Raw genomic sequence first — 20,942 nt, 5'->3', positions numbered from 1 at the left:
TATGAAGTCTATGAATCTTAAATTAGTGAATGAAGTAAAGCTTTGTTGACTTCAACCATCCAATCCCCTGCAACTAAACATCCTGGTTTTGGATTTCTTTTTGGTTGTATTTTTAGTTACTTTTTAAATAAGCTAAGTAAAGTTTAACTTACAAAAGGATATTTCACTTTCCTAAGTGATCAACTTATTATCATGCAAATTAAGTAATATTGGCATAGCCCAACTGGTTGTTAGCTGTCATAGGGTTTATCCTTTTTTATATTGAAATGGCTAAAAATACAAAAATCTGACATTTTAAAAATTAAAAGATTGCTACATCCTATTTTTAGATTCCCCTTTGCCATTGCTTAGGCATTGCTGTTAATACTTTACTAGTGACAATGTACAGGACTACTAGTGAAAGAAGAATTGGTTCTTAAGTATTTAATTTAACTTCCCATGCCAGCTGGTACCTTAATATTTCCCATTTCCTGAATGGAAAACAGATGCTATGAGAACAGAAGCAAGTCATGAAAGATGAATGAGGAATGGCAATACACAATGTGATGGATGACAAGAATGATAGGCCAAGTGGGGGTGTGTTTGTGGGGATCAACGTACCCGATAGGGAATAAATCCATCTCTCTTGGTCCTCAGATAATTGGACAGATTACCATACTTGCAAAATTCTACAATAACCATCAATGGTCCTAAAATACACATAAATTATTATAGTTATTTGGTAATATTCATAAACATAAACAGACACAAACAGTTAGAAAAGGAATCATTATAGAAAAGTGCAATGCAAATAAAAAACAAAAATGGTGATTATTCTCAGTACATTAGTAGTACATTAGTTACATAACACTCTGCCTTTTTTTTAATACATAAGCCCTAAATGAGTGCTATGTGACAATTTAATTGATAACTGCTCTAGTTATGTTTTGCATTTTAGTACTCTGTTAACATTTCACATAAAACTTTCACAACTCCTGAAATCTGTTACATTATCAGCTTAAAGTGAGCTTGAAGAAGGAGCCAAAATACCAGTTGTCAAGAAATCACATCACCCAGTAGAGTCCTTTTCTCTGAACAGCCTCCAGCTGGTGCACTTTGGCTGTTGGATACAGCAACACTCTGTAGGCCTACTTTGACAATTTGTAATGTAGGGCATCTGACAGTAGGTCTGCTGTGTGTGAGATTATCCGTATCCTTCAGGGTACTGAGTTTAACACAACCATATTCAAAAAATGAATACTTGATAATTGGGTCCTGAATCTTGGGTCTGCTTATTCAAGGACAGTAACTTACTTAGTTACTCTTGGCCAAAAGGAGAAACTCTAGAAGGAGAAAACAGCAAACTTTCTAGTACATATGGTGAATGGCCAGTCTTGGATGGCTGCCACCAGCTCCTCCTGCTGCTATTCTCTCTACACCAATACAACATACTGGATTAACTCCTTACTCCTGCACTCCTCAGTTATCTAATAAGTATCTCGTCATAATAACACCTTCTTACAAACATTGTTTATCATATACATATAAGCTTCATATTTCAACAAGATTTAACTCCACCAGGAATACGGATATCTTTCACCAATAGTTTTCTTAGGTTCCGTATGGAACTCATCTTAAAACACTCCCAAATCCTATGAATTCAACAAAAGAAGTGAACATTTAATAAGTTACACTAACTATTATACCGTCTAAAGCTTATCCTAACTACTTACCTGCTATCTAAAACTCTGGTCCTTGATGTTAGTTCAGCCTCTGATCTTTCATCCCATCTTTAGTATTATTTACCGGGTCAATAAATCAAAGTCTTGTTGTCCCCTGAGGAAGCCCATTAGGGCGAAACGCGTCGGGTGAGACCACAAATATACTACATTTATCTTGACCCAGTAATCTAGTTTTGGATGAACATTCATTCCAAAACACATCAATATTATACATTGATGTAGATTGTGTAACATGTACAGTAAACACAAAAAATTCTCCCTTATTGTGTTTAAATAATTTATGTATATTGTCATGTTTGTAGGATTATTTTATACAAATTTAATAAAGGATTTCATTTAGTTTTAATTAAGCTTGCCATAGAGAGCTGCTAATTTCTCTATCCTTTCCTTGTCTATCAGCAAACTTTCTAATTTTAATAAATTTCACCTGAATGACATTTTCAAATGCAACGTGTGCTAGTTTTCCAAACATTTCTTTTAATCTAGATTAAATGTAAATTCACTATACAAATATGAGCAGATATATTATATTATATGAAGAATGTAATCTCAATGTTGGACCCACTGGTGTGTTCACAATTTGTTATAACTCCTATTGTGCTCCTAACACATTCCATGGTGATTGGATTAGGATGACTAATGACTGAGTTGTTACCCATTTGGCTACACTATGTAAAATATGAATCACATAACGGCTGCTTATTTAGGAAATTCCTGGGTGATTTTCATATTTAACTAGAACTCTTGGGATTACTATCATCTGCAATCTTTGAACAGTTTCCTGCAGCTATGCAAAAGACTCCTCTAGTTTAAAAATGTGCCATGTATCTCTAGCCTTAGCCTCATCTTTGTGGAAACTGTTACAGAGCAATATCTTTTGTCTGGAAAAACTCTTTACCCAAAACATTATACGGAAACTACTGCTTTGAAACTTTGCTTTCCTTCAGCCTTAGCATAATCAGTTTCACAGTACAATATCCAATATAAACAGGATAGAAATTCCCTAAAGAGAAAGTTTATTGTCGATGAGGTAAGATTCAAGTAAGTTATCACACACATCTGCCTATCTTATCTGCTTATAGTTTTAGCTTAGAGGCATCTTCATATTCCTCTCCAGTTATGAATAACACATTAGCCAGGTACACAATTCCAAATTCATCCTGATGGTGATGAGAAAAATCCCCCCACAAGTATTTTTCATAAATTGAATGGATTTCTGTGAATCACTATAACTTCATGATGGGTCACAAAATTTTCCTAATATCTGTATATAACACTGATAGCAAACCTGTGGCATTTAATCTACTGTAAAGATGTAGAAACCAAAACATTGTTTAAAAGAAACCTGTCACAAAAGAAATACATACATACAGGTTCCCATGTCTGGTAGGTGTCTGGATGCTATAGTGAATGTCTGATGTCAATACTTTCTGAGTGAGTCACAGACCTGGCACAATTTATTTTGTGATTTGTATGATGGCAGGCATACAGAACTTTCTAAAGGTGGTCAGCAATGAGTGCCTACACAGTTCTGCCATGTTTTTAGGCATTAAATTAACCTATTGTAAAAGATCCTATTTCTGTTTTATCAACTGTGCATTTGTCAGCATTACCAAACCACAGCTTTGTTTTGGGAAAATTCTTTTTGTTTGCCATGAAATTCTAGCTTTCCAACTTTCAGATCACAAAAAGAGACCACAAAGTCTTTGGTTACAATTATTTAAAACTGCAGAATCTATTCCTTCAACCAGATCTTGATAACAGTAAGATAAGATGGCTTAGTAAAGCCTAATGAAAACAACCTGCTTATGTAAAATGTCTTAATCTCTACATTTCTTAAAATGATACCCATTTGCTGCTGACTTTTTCCTTTTTCAGCTTTTGCCCTGGCTGTTTAGGCAGAACAGGTCAGGGGTGTCCAGTATGTAAGAGAAGAACGGTGAGGAATGACCTTCCCTAATGCCTCGGTATAATGAGCCTGCTTATCACAAAAAAACAAAAATAGCGAGAGAGGAGAGGTGAGTGTTAGCATCAGCTCATCCATGTTTAAATTTTTAGTTTTTTTTTTGCATGGAGAGGGTTGACTTAATGTTTATTGCCAATATCTTCTGTAAAACAGGTTATTTAAGTTTGCCAAATATGTTGCAAGATATTGTTGAATATTTGTTCCAGAGGTCAATGAAATAACCCTTGTGTCCATGGAAGATTGCTTGGAGACCTGATTTTTCTTTATTGCAGTTAAGTAACAATTACAGGTCTTGTCCCTACCTTAGTTTGTGACTGGACAGTGAAGGAGACACAACACACAGAAAATCTCATCTCTCAGTCATTCTACCCTTTTTCTGATTGTTCATTGCACTGGAGCAGCAGTCGCCAACTGGTGGTCTGCAAGAAAAATTTGATAGTCTGCACACTGGCCAGAGCCGGTGACCAGGTTCCCCATATGAATTGCAGACACACTGCATCCCACGCATGTGCAGTCCAGAGTCTATAAATTAAGTGATGTGTGAGGTCCAAAAGATTGGCGACCACTGCACTGGAGCACAAATGACTGGGTTCTTAGTTAGTTCTACTGTGCAAAAACTGATACCAGGTCAAATTGCTTGTATAAAATACACTTAAATACATTTCAAAGAATGTAGAGTTGCATTATTTTTGTGTGTTTTACATCTTTACATGAGCTTTAAAATATGTTGTAAAATACCAATCCTTTTCACTTTTTGAGATGAACTATTTTTCCGTATGTCTAATAAACCATTAGAACCTCACAGTTCATCTAATGGTACTTTTATGTGTAGATTTGAGATACTCATAATAAACAATGTTAAATATGTGTAACTCAACACAAATAATTTAGTAAAAACATTGATAGTGAGAGGTAAAACAAATAATATTTCACTTCACAGTCAAGCAAATCAACCTTTTTGCCTTGTGCCAGGCTATGATGCATTTTATCTCCGTTATCTGAAGAATTCTCAGAATGCAGCTTCTGTGAACACATAATAAATCTGACTGCAAATTGGAGCTGGCACACAGATATGTCAATTTGTCATTTTAAGTCAATGGGTGCCACATTCTGAGCTAAGGTCAAGCGGCTATTTTAAAGTTTCTAATGCAGTATGAAGGAATGTGGACATTCATCCAGGGATGTACACTGGGGAGAATTAAAGTCAAAATCCTAAAATCCAGAAAAATTACTCCGTGCCCCTCTTGTTTGTGCCTAGTTTTTCTACTGGAAAGATATGCCACACTTCATAGCATTTATAGGGCCAGTCGACTCAAAACTTATACTCTTGTGCTTTGTACATGCTGAGCAATTAAACTACAAATCTAAAGCCGCATACACACGTGCAATAATAGCCATTGGAAAGGATCTTTCACAATCCTTTCAAACGACTAGCACTGCACGATGCATAAATGAGTGCTGTACATACAGCACTGTTCTGCTCTATGCAGAGGGGAGGGGGAGAACGACGGAGTGGCACCCCGCTGTGCGCTCTCCCCCTTCCCTTGCATTTGGATTGTTAGTCGTCTGTTGTCCGTGGATCAGACAGGATAGTCATTCGGACGATGGACAACTGGCACTGTACATACGCCAAACTCTCGCTGGATATCGGCCCTTGGCCGTTAATCGGGCGAGAGCCGTTGGCCGTGTGTACGTAGCTAAAAGGAGTGCAAAAGCCACTTGAAGCAGGTCAAATGCTAATTAAAGAAGGTAGTATATTGTTTGGTAACTAACATCACAATATGTGTACCCTTACTAGAAGAATTTGTTGTTTTTCCAGGATCTCCATAGCAAAACCATGAAGGGTCTCTCTGTATATCTAATTTGGTTTTGTGTATCATATGCTATCTAGGCTTGAGAGGTAATGTACCCAATAAAAACATATAACAAAATTGTTTCTATCCTAGGCTTTGCAGCCATTTTTGGGTGTGCCGTTTGTCCATTGTATAACTGATGGGGGAAGTAGTGGTTCTTGTATATATGGTGATGTTTTATCAAAAAGGGTGTGTGAGCTACCCACAGCAACATTTCTAGTAATTGAATCTGCAGGTAGTCAGGTCCATTAATAATCAGGCTCAAATAACCTTTTAAACATGAAAAACAAAGTAGTTAACTAATCCTTAAGCAGCTAAAATAAGGGTTATCTGAGGTGAATGACTCATAGAACACACAGTACTGATACTGATAGCTCATTAAGCTGAATACTTGTGCCAAAGATATAAAATATAGAAACATTTTTTTTAGAAAAAATTCAAGGAATTACATTAGGTATGTAAAAATAAGAAATATCCAGGACATGCTAAAAGCACATCCACTGGGCTTAAATACACATACTGCCTAGAAATTATTTAGATTTGTTGGTAATAGTTTTTAGAGAATTCTTAATTCACAATGTAGCCAAATGGATCAGTACTGTACACATGGACTTAGCAAAATCCTCTCTTCTTACATTTATTAAGGTGTATTTCAAAGCAAAACTATTTTTTTTATTTAGACAGGGGAAGAATAAGAGCTGTAAGGTTTTAACTGCTATCTCTGACTCCATTAAAGAGATTATTCCACATTTTCTGTCCTGCTGATAATGTTTTATCCGACAGAAATTATGGGAACCTCCACAGACACAAATATTCATTTTGCTTAGTAGAGTAATGAAAGGCTGGAACCCCAGATAGGTGGTTATTTCTGTATGTGTGGCTGTTGCGGATATTACAAACCCCGTATGTCTGGTGGTCAGCAGGTGAACAAGTGAGGGGAAGTTCTCCAACAGAGCCCCTTTTTGGCAATCAAAATCCAAAAGGAGTTCTGGTCTTCGCAATCTATTCATGTCTATAAAAAATGTTTTTAGTTTGAGGTACACTTTAGAGCAGAAGTTTAATCATTATTTTTCCTTTTTCTGACCCCTTCCTAAGTAATACCAACATGTGATTATGAATTTCCATGTTTTTTCCACTAAAACAACTGAAATAACATAACAGACAGAGCAGGACTGGGATAGTGAAGTCTGAAAATTAGATAGTCTTTATATATTTTACAACTCCTTCTGTTGCATGCTGTAAGAGTTCAACTTTAAACTGTTCTGTATTTTAGCTGGAGGTCCAATAATCGATCTCTTATTTACAAGTGTATGTTTGAAATATTTATAAATAGTGACTATAAAAATAAGGAATTTTCACTCAAATGTATAAAAATCTAGTGTCTTTGATTTGGTTTTTTTGTTAAGGATGTTTGGATGTACTTTTTTTCAATTATTATCTGCAATGCAAATACACTGTTGCTTTGATCATAAGATAAAGGAAATGTAGGTGCTCCATTAACACTCACCATTGGATTTTGTACAGGCTCCCAGTAAATTCACAACATTGAGGTGGTTTCCAATGTGGATGAGAATCTTTAACTCTGACATCAATGCTTTGTGCTCACTGGCAGTGGCTCCCTCTAAAATAAAAGGGGGGAGAATTTCATGTGTTGTACAAGACAAGTATAGACACACAGGTAAAAAAGGCAAGAAGAACTGTCAATGCCTATAGCTGAGAAAGGATCTTTGTATTTTAAAAGCGATTACGTTTTAGCCTTTAAAAGGCTACATTTGCAATACTTTTTGCATTTTGTACCTGCTTAAAAAATATAGTGAATTTTATAAAACAGCACGGATGAGTGCTTCATATTACTGGGTTTATTTAAAAAAAAAATTAGCAGTGTAAAGGTCTTTAGTAAAATGAATTCTAACAAGTAAGCCTGATAAAATGTATTGTTTCTACTTTACAAAATGGAGAGAAGTATAGCAAGCATCAAGTTATATTTGCTATTTTTTTCCAGATTTAAAAACAAAATATGCCCAAGGGATGGGTTTAGGACACACCGTTTTCTTTTATCTACTAAGTTTTTAGGTACAATGAAAATCATCAATAATCACAAGGAATTTCATGTTCAGCCACCTAATGCTAAATTGGTAGCAAGCTTACCTTCCCCTGCTTTGATGCTATACCCGCTAGACTTACTGTGTATTTTCTCTTTTGTAGTTAAAAATGGAATACAGTACATACTGTATGGTGGCTCAGAGGTTAGCACTCTGGACTTTGCAGCACTAGGTCCCAGGTTTGAATCTCAGCCAGGACTCTATCTGCAAGGAGTTTGTATGTTCTATCTGTGTTTGTGTGGGTTTCCTCTGGGTACTCTGGTTTCCTCCCACATTCCAAAAACTAGTGACATGCCTATGGACTTTGTAAAGTACTGTGTAATATGTTGGTGCCATATAAATACAAGTTAATAATACTGTAAGTCATGGATTTAAAAGTAGGCTTGAGTGTTAGCATGACCCATTTAACATACCTTTTAGCATCTTGACTGCTACTGTCTCACAGCTGTTACTTTTGCTGATACCAAATGCTGATGCTTCAACCACTTTACCAAAAGCACCATGTCCCAGGACTTTACCTAGAAAATATATTTAAAAAAATTGATATAAAGTATAGCTGATACACAACACACACCTCACGATTGGTTTAAATATAATATAACACAGAATATTGTAGCTGCTAAAAGAAAGTTGTTTTTGGTATCCTTTGTGTTGCCACACTGGTTCATTCTTGTTTTGGTAGCCAGAAAACCGTTGGCAGTTTGCCTGAAGTACGTTTCACACATAAGTCCCATGTACCATTGTAATGGCACTTACATCTCTAATTTCCCAAAGTAACTGAATAGGTTTAAACATTCGGATTCAAACTTACATTTGTCTTAAGTCTAAATCCGGTAGCTGTGAGCCAATACTGATGCTGATTCTTTTAACTGACATTTGATGCACAAAGCCTTAAAGCTTTCTGCCATGTAATACGGAATAATTCAGAATGTATTAATGTAATACAGAAAGTAAAAAAATATGTTTGATTCTAATCAAGTTCAGTGATCCACATTTTAAGTCTTTTAAACATTTACCTACCATAGATTTTAGACGACCATACTGATGTATGTATCAGTATCAGACATCTGATGTATGTATCAGACCCACATCTGTAAGATCCAGATACGTGTATTGGGAAATTGACAGAATATTTGATTAAAGTGGACCTATCACAAAAATGTTTACTGTAAATAAAAGGGTAGATAAGTAAAAATTATCTTTTTTTTTTTCCCTTCTGTCTTTGCTGCCACGGCAGTAAAGACTGAATAGAAGCACAGAGTCTCCTGGGATACAAGATGTACTTGATGCAGGCTTCTGGCTTTTTCCTGCAGTTGAAAAAAAAAGTTCCGCTCTCACGCATGCTCAGTGAGATCCGTACTCTGTTTTCTTTGATGTCTACTAAGCAATACACCTGGAAACTAACTGATTACTTTTTATGGAAACAATTATTAAATGCTAGAGTAAGACAACATATCTCACCAAGTCTCAGCCTATCTCGAGGAAACTCCCACTTGCTGGAGTCATAAGGCAAATATTCACACTGCTCCTCCAAAGGCACTTCACCAGGATCCATAATAATTGACAGGTAACCCGTCTTTATCTCACTGTGGCTAGGCTAAAAATACAAGAACAAGTCACGTATGTTATCATTTTCATATACAATCAGGTTTTGTATGTTTTCTATCAGTGATAACTGTGTATTTGTGTGACCACTCTAATGTCCCAATACAAATGTGTGGGAAGAAAAGCCAGGAGAGCTGCTAAGAGAATATTTTAAATGTTTATAAAGTTTCTGCAATGATTTTCTCCACAGGGCCTGCTGCTATGGAGGTCAGTAAGGGTTTATTTTGAAGCCCATTTGCTACTTGTTAAAAAAATGTGAATAATTTAATGTCCATAGCCTGGATAATTGTTTTCTTTAAAGTAAACACTACAGTAATACCTCAACAGTAATAACTACTTTTAAATGGGAAAAAAACAAATACTATTCATGGCAGTGAAAAGGAAGAGGAAGGAACAATTTTAGCACACATTACACACTCTACTGACTAATTCCAGACATAAACTATATGTTCTATCTTCTTTGAGAAAATAAAAAGGCTGACCATTTATTTAGCATTACAAGGAACACTAATGATTTACACCACATCCCATATGTTATATAGCACATTGTTAAAATGATGTATTTCATTTATCACATTCTATAAAATTTAGCTGGGAGGTACATGATCTGCTGTGGCCTTCTGGTATAATAATTATATGGGCAACTTCTACAAACACATGTGGCACACATTTATATAGATAGGCATGCCAATGTTTGCACATAAAAAGTAATTCGTTCTCTGCAGTTGCCAAAAACATATTTTAAATCCAAGGTTTTGCTGCCAGGGAAAGCCCTGTTAAAACAAGGACTGTCCCTGAAATCTGTTCTGCCAACACTGATGTGCAATTGTGGAGAAGTAAGCTTAGTCTTTAAAGCCTTTAAAATATGTTTAAAAAAATCATTGTCGCTATTGTGGTGATCTTGCTTTTTTATCAAAAACTTTTCTATATATAAATGTAAGTGTTTTTAATTTGGAAAAAAGCCTAGTAGAATAGTCACCACTAAATCTGTCATGAAAGTATAATGGAAAAATAAATTATTTTAAAACAATGTATAACTTTTACAGTTACAATATTCACTTTTGTAAATAACTTAATACAAATGTCATTATACATACCCTCTTTATGTTGCAGAATATAAGGATAAGAAGGATCCAGAAGAAGACAGCAATGACCCCAGTGCCAATCAGAATCACTATCTCAACATTAGTTCTGTCATCAGATCCTGAAACAAGAGAGCAGAGTAAAAAACATGAGCCACTCAAAATCAATGTTCAGTGCCTAATCATGATGTTAATGTGAACCTGTCACAAACTCACCAAATCAAAATGAGAATATGGACTGGAGAAGTTTTGTACAGTGAGTCAGTACTCAGAATATGTACATTAAAGCATTTACATATTTTTAAAAAGCAGTAAGTAGATTTAAATATTTAAAACAAGCCATCCCTGACCCTATTCAAATATTTTCAAAGATTACAACAATATCTCTAGATTTGGGGTTTCAGTCTGTTTCTAACAGCTTAGAAACGCTGATTGTGTGTTTACATTAAGGCCTGGCAGCCAGCCAGCCAACGTTCTGCTCTTCACAGACATAATCTTGGTTTGCAGTATCACTGTAGAAAGCTTACATTTCCCCACAATGCCTATAAGTATAGAGGTGAATGAGGGCTTGGTTTTGGTCATATGCATTACCACAACACATTTTAACATACTATGTGTTGGTGAACTGTGGTGTTTTTCATTATGAAAGCTACCTCTGCACACAAGCCTGAGATATACATTGCAGTTGCACAGGTGTGAATCTGGCCTGAAGGTGCTGTTACTGCTTGCCCAGAATATGTGAACACTTTAGTGTGCATAGAACAGACTATGCCAGCTAAATGTGAGTTGAAACAGTCTCTTGCACGTTCCATGCTTCCATGATCACCAGGGATCACTTTAATTTAAGCTGCAGATCTCCAAATAAAAAATAAATAGCAAGTTGTTTTTAAAATCACATTGACATGTTTAAGTTATATAAGATTTTAGTGACTGGGATTACATTTACTTTAAGTGAAGGGTTAATTTATTAATAAATACAATATGTATCACAATATTTATTGTAGAATATTGACAAATAGATGCAGAGATATATACTGGTAAATGTGTATGTAACACATACAAGTTTTCCTGTAAGGTAGTCTTACTATTACCCCTTTCCTACCCCACATGCCTACCTATGGCCTATCACATTAAACCAGCAAGAAAAAGGCTTAGCAAGTATGGCAGTGGACTTAATATGCACAGGAAAAGTCAAACCTGCCTATAATTTAAACTTTCACAGTCAGTAGTCACTGGATCATAAGTACGGTTTAAACTGCCAAAGTGTGTGATATGTCCACTTTAGTTTAAAAAATACATTCTCTTAGACTCGTAAACTGTTTGAGTATTTTATTAAATGTCAAATATATTCTATCTTTTTTCATAAGTAAATAGGATTTACATTTCTGGAACAAAAACATGACAACTAACACAATTCTATTGTCTATCTGACTGCTACCTTCCCAGGAATAAATAAATGACTAACTGCGGGTTTGACCTGCATGACGCATACTGATCTGTGCCTAAATGATAAAATTTGTAGTGGGAGCTTCAAAACACAATCAAAATGTGTGTTTACTTATTTAGCTTGCATGAGTACCTATAGATATTTGTCCAAAAGCAAGAAGCTAATATTTGGCAGAAGTTTTCCAAGGACTTCTGGGAGAGCTTACAAGAATCTGTATAGATCAAATAACTTTTAACTAAATCCATAACAAAATTGCATAAATATAAAATATTATAGTGTATTGTAAAGTAAATATGAGAGAGTTGAAATAATAGAGACATAAGACAGTTAATAGCAGCTGGATATGAATGGACTAAATGACTGATTAATTCTCATTTTTTGAACCAGGCATTCTATTGCTATTATGGTTTCTACTATACCAGCATGCAAGTAAAAATAATGGAGGAGAAAGACAATATAGCAGCCAGATTCTCCATCTATGCTACCTGGTAATGACTGGCCAGTGTTGTCTGGTGTGCAAGAAAAAGAGAAAGTGAGTGAGAATATGTCAAAGAAAATAGACGGGAGGGAGAAAGTGCAAGAGACCCATAAAGAGTGTCCTTATCCTTTTGCTGCAGGTAGTTAACAGAAAGGCAGAATCCGTTCATGGAAATATTTCAAGTTAATGGACTTTTAATAACACCTTCAACAGACACGCTGGCTGAGGAATTCACACATCCCTTCCCGTTACAGGCTGTGCAGAGATACAAGCCAGCATCTTCTTCTCTGACTCGCTGGATGCTCAGTGTTGTGTTATGCTCCCCCAAGACTATACCTGAGCAGATATAAAATTTACATGCAGTGCATTAATAAATGTATAAAAAAAATAATACAAAACAAAAATTCTCACTTTTGTACTCCAGCTGAGGCCTTAGTGCAAAGCACACTGATGTGCAATAATCCTAGTAATCATTAACATTTTACATTGTGTGCTCATGTACTGATGAGAAGCAATTTCCAGTTGACTGTAATGGTAATACAATAATAACAGTTATAAAGTGAAATAGACATTTTTGGTACTAGTGCCAATTTTAAGTGCTGCTTGGTTTCTATGAGTTGCAAGGGATCTTGGTTGAGTTTGATTCTTGTATTGGTTGGGTTCAATACTTGTACTACAGGCAGTCAGTGAGAACTGGAATGCAGTGATGAGACAATTAACTGAATTTATTATTCAGGGCTTCTAATATTGGTAAAGAATTTACTATTGTATCCAGAACCACATGTTTGAAATCATGTATAGTGTTGTATTAGGTTAAATCATTTATCATAGTCATATGTGTGTATTATTAATAATAATAATTCTTAGTGACCTACTAACTTACACAAAGAAATTCAGTAAGTTATTTACAATGCCTGGAAAAATGTTCTGATAGTTAGGGGTTGTAAGCAAACTTGTGTTTTACCCAGCAGCACAAGCTCACTTCACTCTTTAGGCACTCAGTTCAGCCACTGGGACTGATACAAATATCTGGCACTTCAGTGTATATAGCAGCATGTGAATAGGATACCATTTGTGGTGAGGAGGGCAGGCAGACAACCCTCAGCCCTGCGTAAGCTCCAGCTAGAGTTAGATAGAACTTACATAGGACTTTCTTGTCTCACTTCCACTGGCTGAACTGGTCAGTGTGAAAACATAGGAAGCTTGGAATGCCTTAAAATAAACTTGTTGCTTTGACCTACATGGGAAAAACACTGGTTCATTTTAAAATGTTGGGCCAGAAAGATAAGCTCTGACTTTTGCAATAGCTTGCACTTTGCATATTGTTTTTGGTCATGTTAAATAAGCCCTGTAATTCTATAATGAAAAAAGAGACATTAAAACCATCACAATCTTTAGTAGCCTGAAAGTAGTACTGTACATTGCATGGACAATTCAGGAATTGCACATGTAATGGTACATACCTGAGACCTCTTCAATCAGCTTGTTGTCTTTGTACCAAAGGATGCTGGGGCTCGGTGTGCCATCGGCCTCACAGTGCATTATCATGGAGTCACTGACATTCACCATCTTGTCAGTCAAATCAAACCGCATGTGTGGAGCTTCCTGTGCTGCAAAGAAGATGCAGTGTTTCATTAAAGGTATGCAACATATTTGCTCCCATATTTTACCCCCACTGTAACCATCTTACACTGTATATTACAGGCCATTTAAAAAAGGAGCCTTTTTACTATTCTAACATATTGTTAGAATAAGACCCCCTCCGCTACTCGACTCGTGTTGGGAACTGGACATTTTACTTGAGGGACACAGTAATCTAGAGGCAACATTTCTTTTGAGGTAATTTCTTCCTAAACCTTTACCTCTATGTTGAATTGTATGCCAGGATGTATAAACATAAAAGCTGGCTTGTGGATGTGACCATACAAATAGCCAAGTTTACTTAATCAAACTATATACAAACTTGTTAATTGTTGTTCAGAATGGACAGTTACTGACATTGTTTTAGAATTGTTTGAAAACAAAAGGATCCAGCAACATCAAATATCCCAATCTACGATAATGCTCAGGTACAACCTTGAGGTGAACTTGGAGGGACTAGTTTTTGTGATTATTATGAACACAACCTTTGTGTAGCCAGTAGGCGTGTGATCTTTACATTATCACATCTGCATTTACTGTGTTGTTGCTGTATCACATTAAACAACAATTATCTAACATATGTACATAGATTTAGAGTTATGCTTAGAAAAATTATCAAATTCACACTTATTAGATGATTGGCCTAAAATGTTGTGGGGTGTGTTACTTGAATTTGGCAATAAATGGGTTATATGTGTCCATGGTGTATATTAGCTAATTTTAATATGTTTAGAAAAGGCAGCATCATATGTCCTCTAACAATATTCTATGGTTTGGGAATAAAACTAAGCTCCGACATATAAAGAATACTACATCCCATTTTTTTGCACTGTGCAAAGTTCAGTGGAGAACACAGAATATTACCACAATAATCTGTAATAGGACTGTAATATCTTTGTGATCTGTTTACTTAATTGCACGTAACGATCATTACCAGACAATCAATAGTCTTCCATTTTGTTTTATGAACATTCTACCAGAAGGCATCAATCCAAATTTGACACTCACCAAGTACAGATATATATTTCTTCTGACAATGCTTCTCCCGGGTTTTGCGGTTCTGGACTTCACAGACATAATCACCCTCATCTTCCAAAGATATATTAGGGATATTGAGCACCAGAGCTGCCGTGTTGGTTCCAGACTGTTGTCTCAGCTCCCCTTTCATACGGGCAGCATATTGGTGCACATTCTTACATTCCAGGACAAGTGGGTTCCCCTCAGCATCATGTAGAGTGAGTAGGTTAAGGCGATACCACTGCAGGTTCTCATAGGTGTAATTATCTGCATGGCAGCTTAAACTCAGATCTTGTCCCTCTATTGGCTCCTGGGAAGGTTGGGGGTCAATACGGAAACCATCTGGAATTGCTGTAAAAAATAAACGTGTTGAAGTTATTAGGGACAGAGTCTAAAAAAGCTGAATGTATAGTTACACTGAGGTACATGTAACCCTAACAGACTATGGGACTAGTCACCACAATGGTGAAACATTTTTGAACTTTTTAGGCAAAAATACCCAGGCAACTAGCATTTTATATGCTTTATATCCAGACGATTGACATTCCCAGTATAGGTCCACTTAAGTACTGTTTTCCTGAATAAAATGCAGGTAAATAATTTTACATTCTCATAAAAGCTATGTATGTGTGTAACAGCAACGACTAGAACTAAGTTACTAATGACGATTTTACAATTTCATTGAAAATTTGAATGACTCTGTATGATCACTGTTTGATAACGTACATTCTCAGAGCTTTTCCAATAGTTTCTTTTGTCACTTACTTGTCACATAAAAGTAGACGAGTCTCTCATCTCTCCCAGCTTTGTTAGAAGCAGAACATTTGTACATAATGGATAGATTTGCTTTTTGTATCACCAGCTTGCTCACAGTCTGCAAATATGGAAAGACAGTATTACTTCTAAACAGACACAAATGTCTTGCCTTTTGAGATAACTGAAAAGTTTATTTAAGTTTAATTGCACATGAAAACATACAGATCATCCTCCATTAAGCTACACACTGAATTCTCTCCGTTGTCTTTTATATATACATATATACATTAAACTGTGATATGCAAATATTACAAGGGAAACCATAAGCCATTTGACCCTTGGGCCCACACAGGAAGAGTGCTGTGATCTGATGACTAAATCCTGACAGTTTCCAGGTAGAATTGGGAAATACTGTTTGGGAATTATTGCTTGAACTGAGAAGAAATTTCATCACTGTCCTTTCAACAATAACCTGTTTCTCTTGAAGGGAACAGATGTGTGACAGAAAACAGGAAAGCTGCAATATGAAGGCGTGGTCCTTGAACGGAAGTGAGTAAAGGAAACAGGAAGTTTGCTGGCTTTTCTAAATTTTAGTGACAGTTTTTTGTCTAATTTTAAGCCCTAAACGCAGGTAATCACTCCTAGGGAATCTATTCAATTCCAGAAGTCACCAGGGAGCACAGGCAAAGGTCAACAGATTTTACAAATGTTAGTATAGGTCACACTGTTTGCAAGATGTTGACAACACAACAGACAGGCATGGCCGTGTATCCTGACAGGAAGCGGTCCTCATTCCATGCTGTGGAACTTTCCTTACAAAAAGAAAAACCTTCACTTACACAACACAAGGATCTAATTATAGTACTGCCAGTAAATAGGTGCTGAAATACATCATTATAGCTTCAAGAAAGTGAATGTCCAAAACATCACTTTAAGTGAAAGTAAATCTAACCCGACTTTGGCTCTGTATATGCTCATATAACATAAACAATACATACAGTATTTGTTATCCAAAAACGGTAACGCAGTAAGAGACATAATTTATTGTGACAGTACCCTAATGCATAATACGGGTATGACCCCTTAATTTGGAAAGTAAAAAAATGTTTTTATGGGGTAGACACTAAAGGATATCTAAACCAAAAACAGAAATTTAATATACTTGCGCTTACTAGATCTTAAATGTAGTGGCTGCATTTGTTTTCTTTTTTAAGACCATTTTCTGCATGTACATAAAATACTTGTGATGGCTTACTCTCATTTTAACAATGCAATGTTATCAATGCAGTTTTCACTAAACGTACATACATTACTCTTTGCATCGTAATGTGGTGCAGTTACAGCCTATTTATATGATATTGTTTCATTTCATATACCAAATGCAGTGGACAGCACAGAGGTAGTTCATTCTGCATTTATTAACGTGCCTGGGGTGACAACACTGCTCAATACAAACAGTCCAGTGGGTTTGCCCTGTCACCCAGGACAGGAAGTGTCTTACTGGCAGGGAAATAAGGCTTTACTTCCCTTAAAGTGAAGTGTGAAGGGTGTTGGTAGGAGAGTGGAGATCTAGTGACTAGAAAGGCTACAGAAAGCTTCCAGTTTGTCTGCCATAAGGGATGGAAATGCTTGGTGCTTCATACAGGGTAGAGTTTGCTATGGCACCATGGTGCATCGTTTGTTTAGCCAAAGGACTGAAAATACAGTTAGATTAGAAGGAATAAACACTAATTTGTGTGATCCCTTGTAATGAGGCAGTGAAATGCAGGTGATACACCCACTATGAATAAGAGAACTGCGTGGGACAAGATACTGCTCCCCAGAAGACTTGTCACTAGACCACTTATAATGATAGTCACTTTAATTTTAGGACTGTCCTTGGGTCTGTGACTCTTAGGAATTGTCCACTTCAAAGATCTAAAAAAAAACTCCATCACTTGTTGCACCTTGAGAGAGTCTCCGCTAGAAAGAGAAGTCTGCAAGGGATATTTGAACTTATTCTGCCTCTGTTACTTATCCTTCCTAATGGCTGTGTAAAGGCCCCTTTGAAAACAATAGTACAATCTGTTAACAGTACAAAAAACTCACCAAGACTATTTTGGCTTGTGCTTCTTTACCCAAATGATATCCCATTACCAGGACAATTGTAAGAAAAAAGAACTGCAGTAATTATTCTGGGACCAAAATAGTGACTTTGAGTCCTCTTCACCTGCTTTATGTATGACAGCAGCATAGGCTATTTCAGAAACTTTCCAAATATGCTCAACCTAACACCACTCTTTCTTTAATGTAACATAAGTACAAAAAATGGTTTTAACCAAACATTTTTGGAAACAAAGCTGCACGCATCTTAAGAAGGCGTTGCCCAGTTTTTCAATGCCTATTTTTTTTTTTTGGACAATTTCAACCGTTTACCAATCATAGAGGTCTTGTGTTAAGCAAGAATCTTATCCTTTACACTGTACTCTGTATTTTATGAATAGGCTGTATGCAAAGCTGAATGAAGGAAAATGGAAAGAAAATACCAATATCCACTCTCCCTTATAAATTGATTCACAAATGTATTTAGTGAGACTAGAACAGATTTAGTATTGAGGATTTTAAATGTGTACATAATACATAAAATGTCAATAATAACAACACATAAACATGGCATCTCTATCCTCCGTGTCAACTGACAGGTGGGCTGCGGCTCTGGCTGGTGCACCCCCCTGTGGGGTTAGGAGAAAGACCCTGCTTTGGGAGGGTGCACTTGTTCTCAGGACAGTAGGGGGGGGGGGGGGATAGTGTTTCTGGAGTGGGTGGGTTCCAGCACCATGACGTCACTTCGGAGTCCGTGCATTTAGTGGTCCGTGACGTGCAAAAGGTTTGGGACCACTGACATAAACATAAATATTATTAATTAGTAGGAGAAATAATATTGCTACCTATTTATGTGTTATTGGTATTTCCCTAACTACAGTTAGGAATAAATACATGTATTCAGTAAGATGACTTGAATGTATATGTAAAGACATTTACATTAATATTATTATTTTTAATGTAATATGTACATTTTGCTTGATGTGTTGGAAACTTATGAGGGCCTATTTATAAATGTTTTTTTATACACAAGTTTCAACCAGGATTCATGCATTGTTTTTAGGTGGACTATGCTATAATCGTATTGATTATTATCAATTTTTTTATTAAAATGATTACTGCTGTCTTTTTATGTTTCATTGATATTTTGCTAAGTACATTTGATTCCTTCTGGCATCAAACTATATACAGATTTGTGCACTATCCAATACTTGTTCTGCTTGAATAACATTTTTATATTGTGAAGGATTAAATGTAATGCTTCAATTATAACTGCACTTTTAACCCAGGAAAATTACCCCTGTGGTCTTTTTTCTTTCTTCTATGACATTCTTTTTGGGCATTTCCTTGATTGAGAAATAGATTGAGTGCAGACGCCTATGTTGCTGTATTGTGGATAATTGACTTCCCCAATAATACATGATTGTTCCTGCCAGGATGACTTTAGGAAGTGCAATGCAATCAGGGAATATCACCCCGAGGCTGTCTGGATACCTTATTCCGCCCCTCCACAAACTCGCTCCAAGTCTCTATGCTTTCAATGCTGTTTACATCCCCATCCAAAGTCACGTCCTTCCAGTCTTTGCACTCAGGCATTCGGTCACGTTGATGTCTACGAGATGACCTTTGACGGGCTCTATATAGTGGGAAAACCCAAGAGAATGTATGATTTATAACATGGTATACCTAATAGAAATACATTGCTGAAACTTAGTTAATATTTTCTATAGACTGTTAAAAAATTACTTCGCTAGGCATATTGTGTAACTAATAGTGACACTTAACATCTAAAACACTTTATTAAAAAAAAAACCTTTAAATAATCACTTATATTATGGGTCACTTATGACTCTTTTCAGGGAAAACGTACAAAAATTAAAATAATCAGGACTAGTAGGTGTCCCACCTCTTCTCACTGTGCAATATTTGTTTTTCATATATTCATATTCATACAGGTGAATTATAATTAAAAGCTTAATTTCCATTTTTTGCACAAATGCCATACACTGCAACAGCGGCAGACACCAACCATGGGGATCAGCAGTTTTTGGCAATAAATGGGGAAGCATCCAAGAAAGTGATAGATGAGTCCGTAATACATCTATTTGGAGATCTGTTTTTGATTCAGAATATTTTTCTCTGCTTGTCTGATTTTAGTGCTGTCCAGCTGTTCCATTTATTCTCTACTATTTTGCTCAAAGCTATATTTATTTCTTATCGGTCACTGCTTGTTTGACTTTCTAAGTTACTATTTACAAAAAAGCAATATTTAAAATACCAAAACAAAAAGCAATATCCTCTTACCGACAAAACAAATAAAACAATTCAAATATTTTCTCTAAAATATCCCTAAATGCCCATTATATCTATGTAAGGAGTCTCTCTATCCCCCTAAAGCCAGGCACTGTTAAACTTCAGGGACCTGCGGAAACTTAGTGAACCTGGTGCAAGAGCACCTGTCTAATGAGAAAGTGTCTGGTGGAAGAGTTCCTATAGGGCGTTCAAGATTTCTGGTTACCCTTTTGTTTGTAGGTGAGATTTGTCACTAATAAAAGGTATGAGTTAACTTAAGTGTTCACTGTGCATTTAGTTTTTTTGGGCATTTGTGTCCATTTTGTTTTGATATAATACAACTTAACAGGCCATAAGAACATACACACTGCGTCGGCTGTACATCCTGCATGGTGTCCATGGTCGCCATTGCCACTGGATGGATGTTGGAGCAGGAACCCCAAATACTGTGCAGGTCAAGACATGACGGCTTCCTTGTGCATAAATATTTGGAGATGATGTTTCTTTCTCGTGGATCTGTGGGGGAACTATAACAGATATTATTTGTTAAAAATATATCACAATTAAAAAGCTATTTTCCTATAAATTTAACCAGTTAATATATTCTGTACTGAAAAGCTAGGTAGGTGTCATTATAGTGCAGATTCAGCTCTATATTTAGCTGTTTCCTTGCAATTCTACCTTAATTAGAAATGCAGCTATTTTCACAACATTTAGTGCCTAAAATGAGTCCACTGCATAATTTTTATATAAAATGATCACATTTGATGGGAACATTTCTGTAATAAATAATTGTTGTAACTGAAGTGTAAGCCACAGCGCAGTCATAGACTGGTAAGCCTGTATGTTAAAATAAACCCTTAGCATATACTAAAATGTCAGGATAAGTTTACAATGATA

General features: G+C 36.1%; 1 protein-coding gene across 2 annotated transcripts in view; it reads right to left on the bottom strand.

The window, feature by feature from the left end:
- FLT4 (fms related receptor tyrosine kinase 4) overlaps positions 1-20,942 on the bottom strand; it is a 137,640-nt gene that overhangs the window by 15,658 nt on the left and 101,040 nt on the right. For both annotated transcript variants that reach the window (XM_072400574.1, XM_072400575.1), the window contains 11 exons: positions 20,407-20,569; positions 19,245-19,386; positions 15,678-15,786; positions 14,904-15,263; positions 13,718-13,864; positions 12,459-12,590; positions 10,345-10,451; positions 9,104-9,239; positions 8,056-8,160; positions 7,048-7,161; positions 601-689 (listed from right to left, as the gene is read on the bottom strand). In XM_072400574.1, the coding sequence (XP_072256675.1) occupies positions 601-689; positions 7,048-7,161; positions 8,056-8,160; positions 9,104-9,239; positions 10,345-10,451; positions 12,459-12,590; positions 13,718-13,864; positions 14,904-15,263; positions 15,678-15,786; positions 19,245-19,386; positions 20,407-20,569 (1,604 nt within the window). The remainder of the gene's footprint in view (positions 1-600; positions 690-7,047; positions 7,162-8,055; positions 8,161-9,103; positions 9,240-10,344; positions 10,452-12,458; positions 12,591-13,717; positions 13,865-14,903; positions 15,264-15,677; positions 15,787-19,244; positions 19,387-20,406; positions 20,570-20,942) is intronic.

The sequence above is a fragment of the Pyxicephalus adspersus genome, chromosome 2 (genome assembly GCF_032062135.1).
Source record: "Pyxicephalus adspersus chromosome 2, UCB_Pads_2.0, whole genome shotgun sequence".
In the NCBI taxonomy this organism is placed as follows: Eukaryota; Metazoa; Chordata; class Amphibia; order Anura; family Pyxicephalidae; genus Pyxicephalus; species Pyxicephalus adspersus.
Note: the sequence above shows the minus strand (reverse complement) of the source record. Positions and strands in the feature narration are given on the sequence as shown.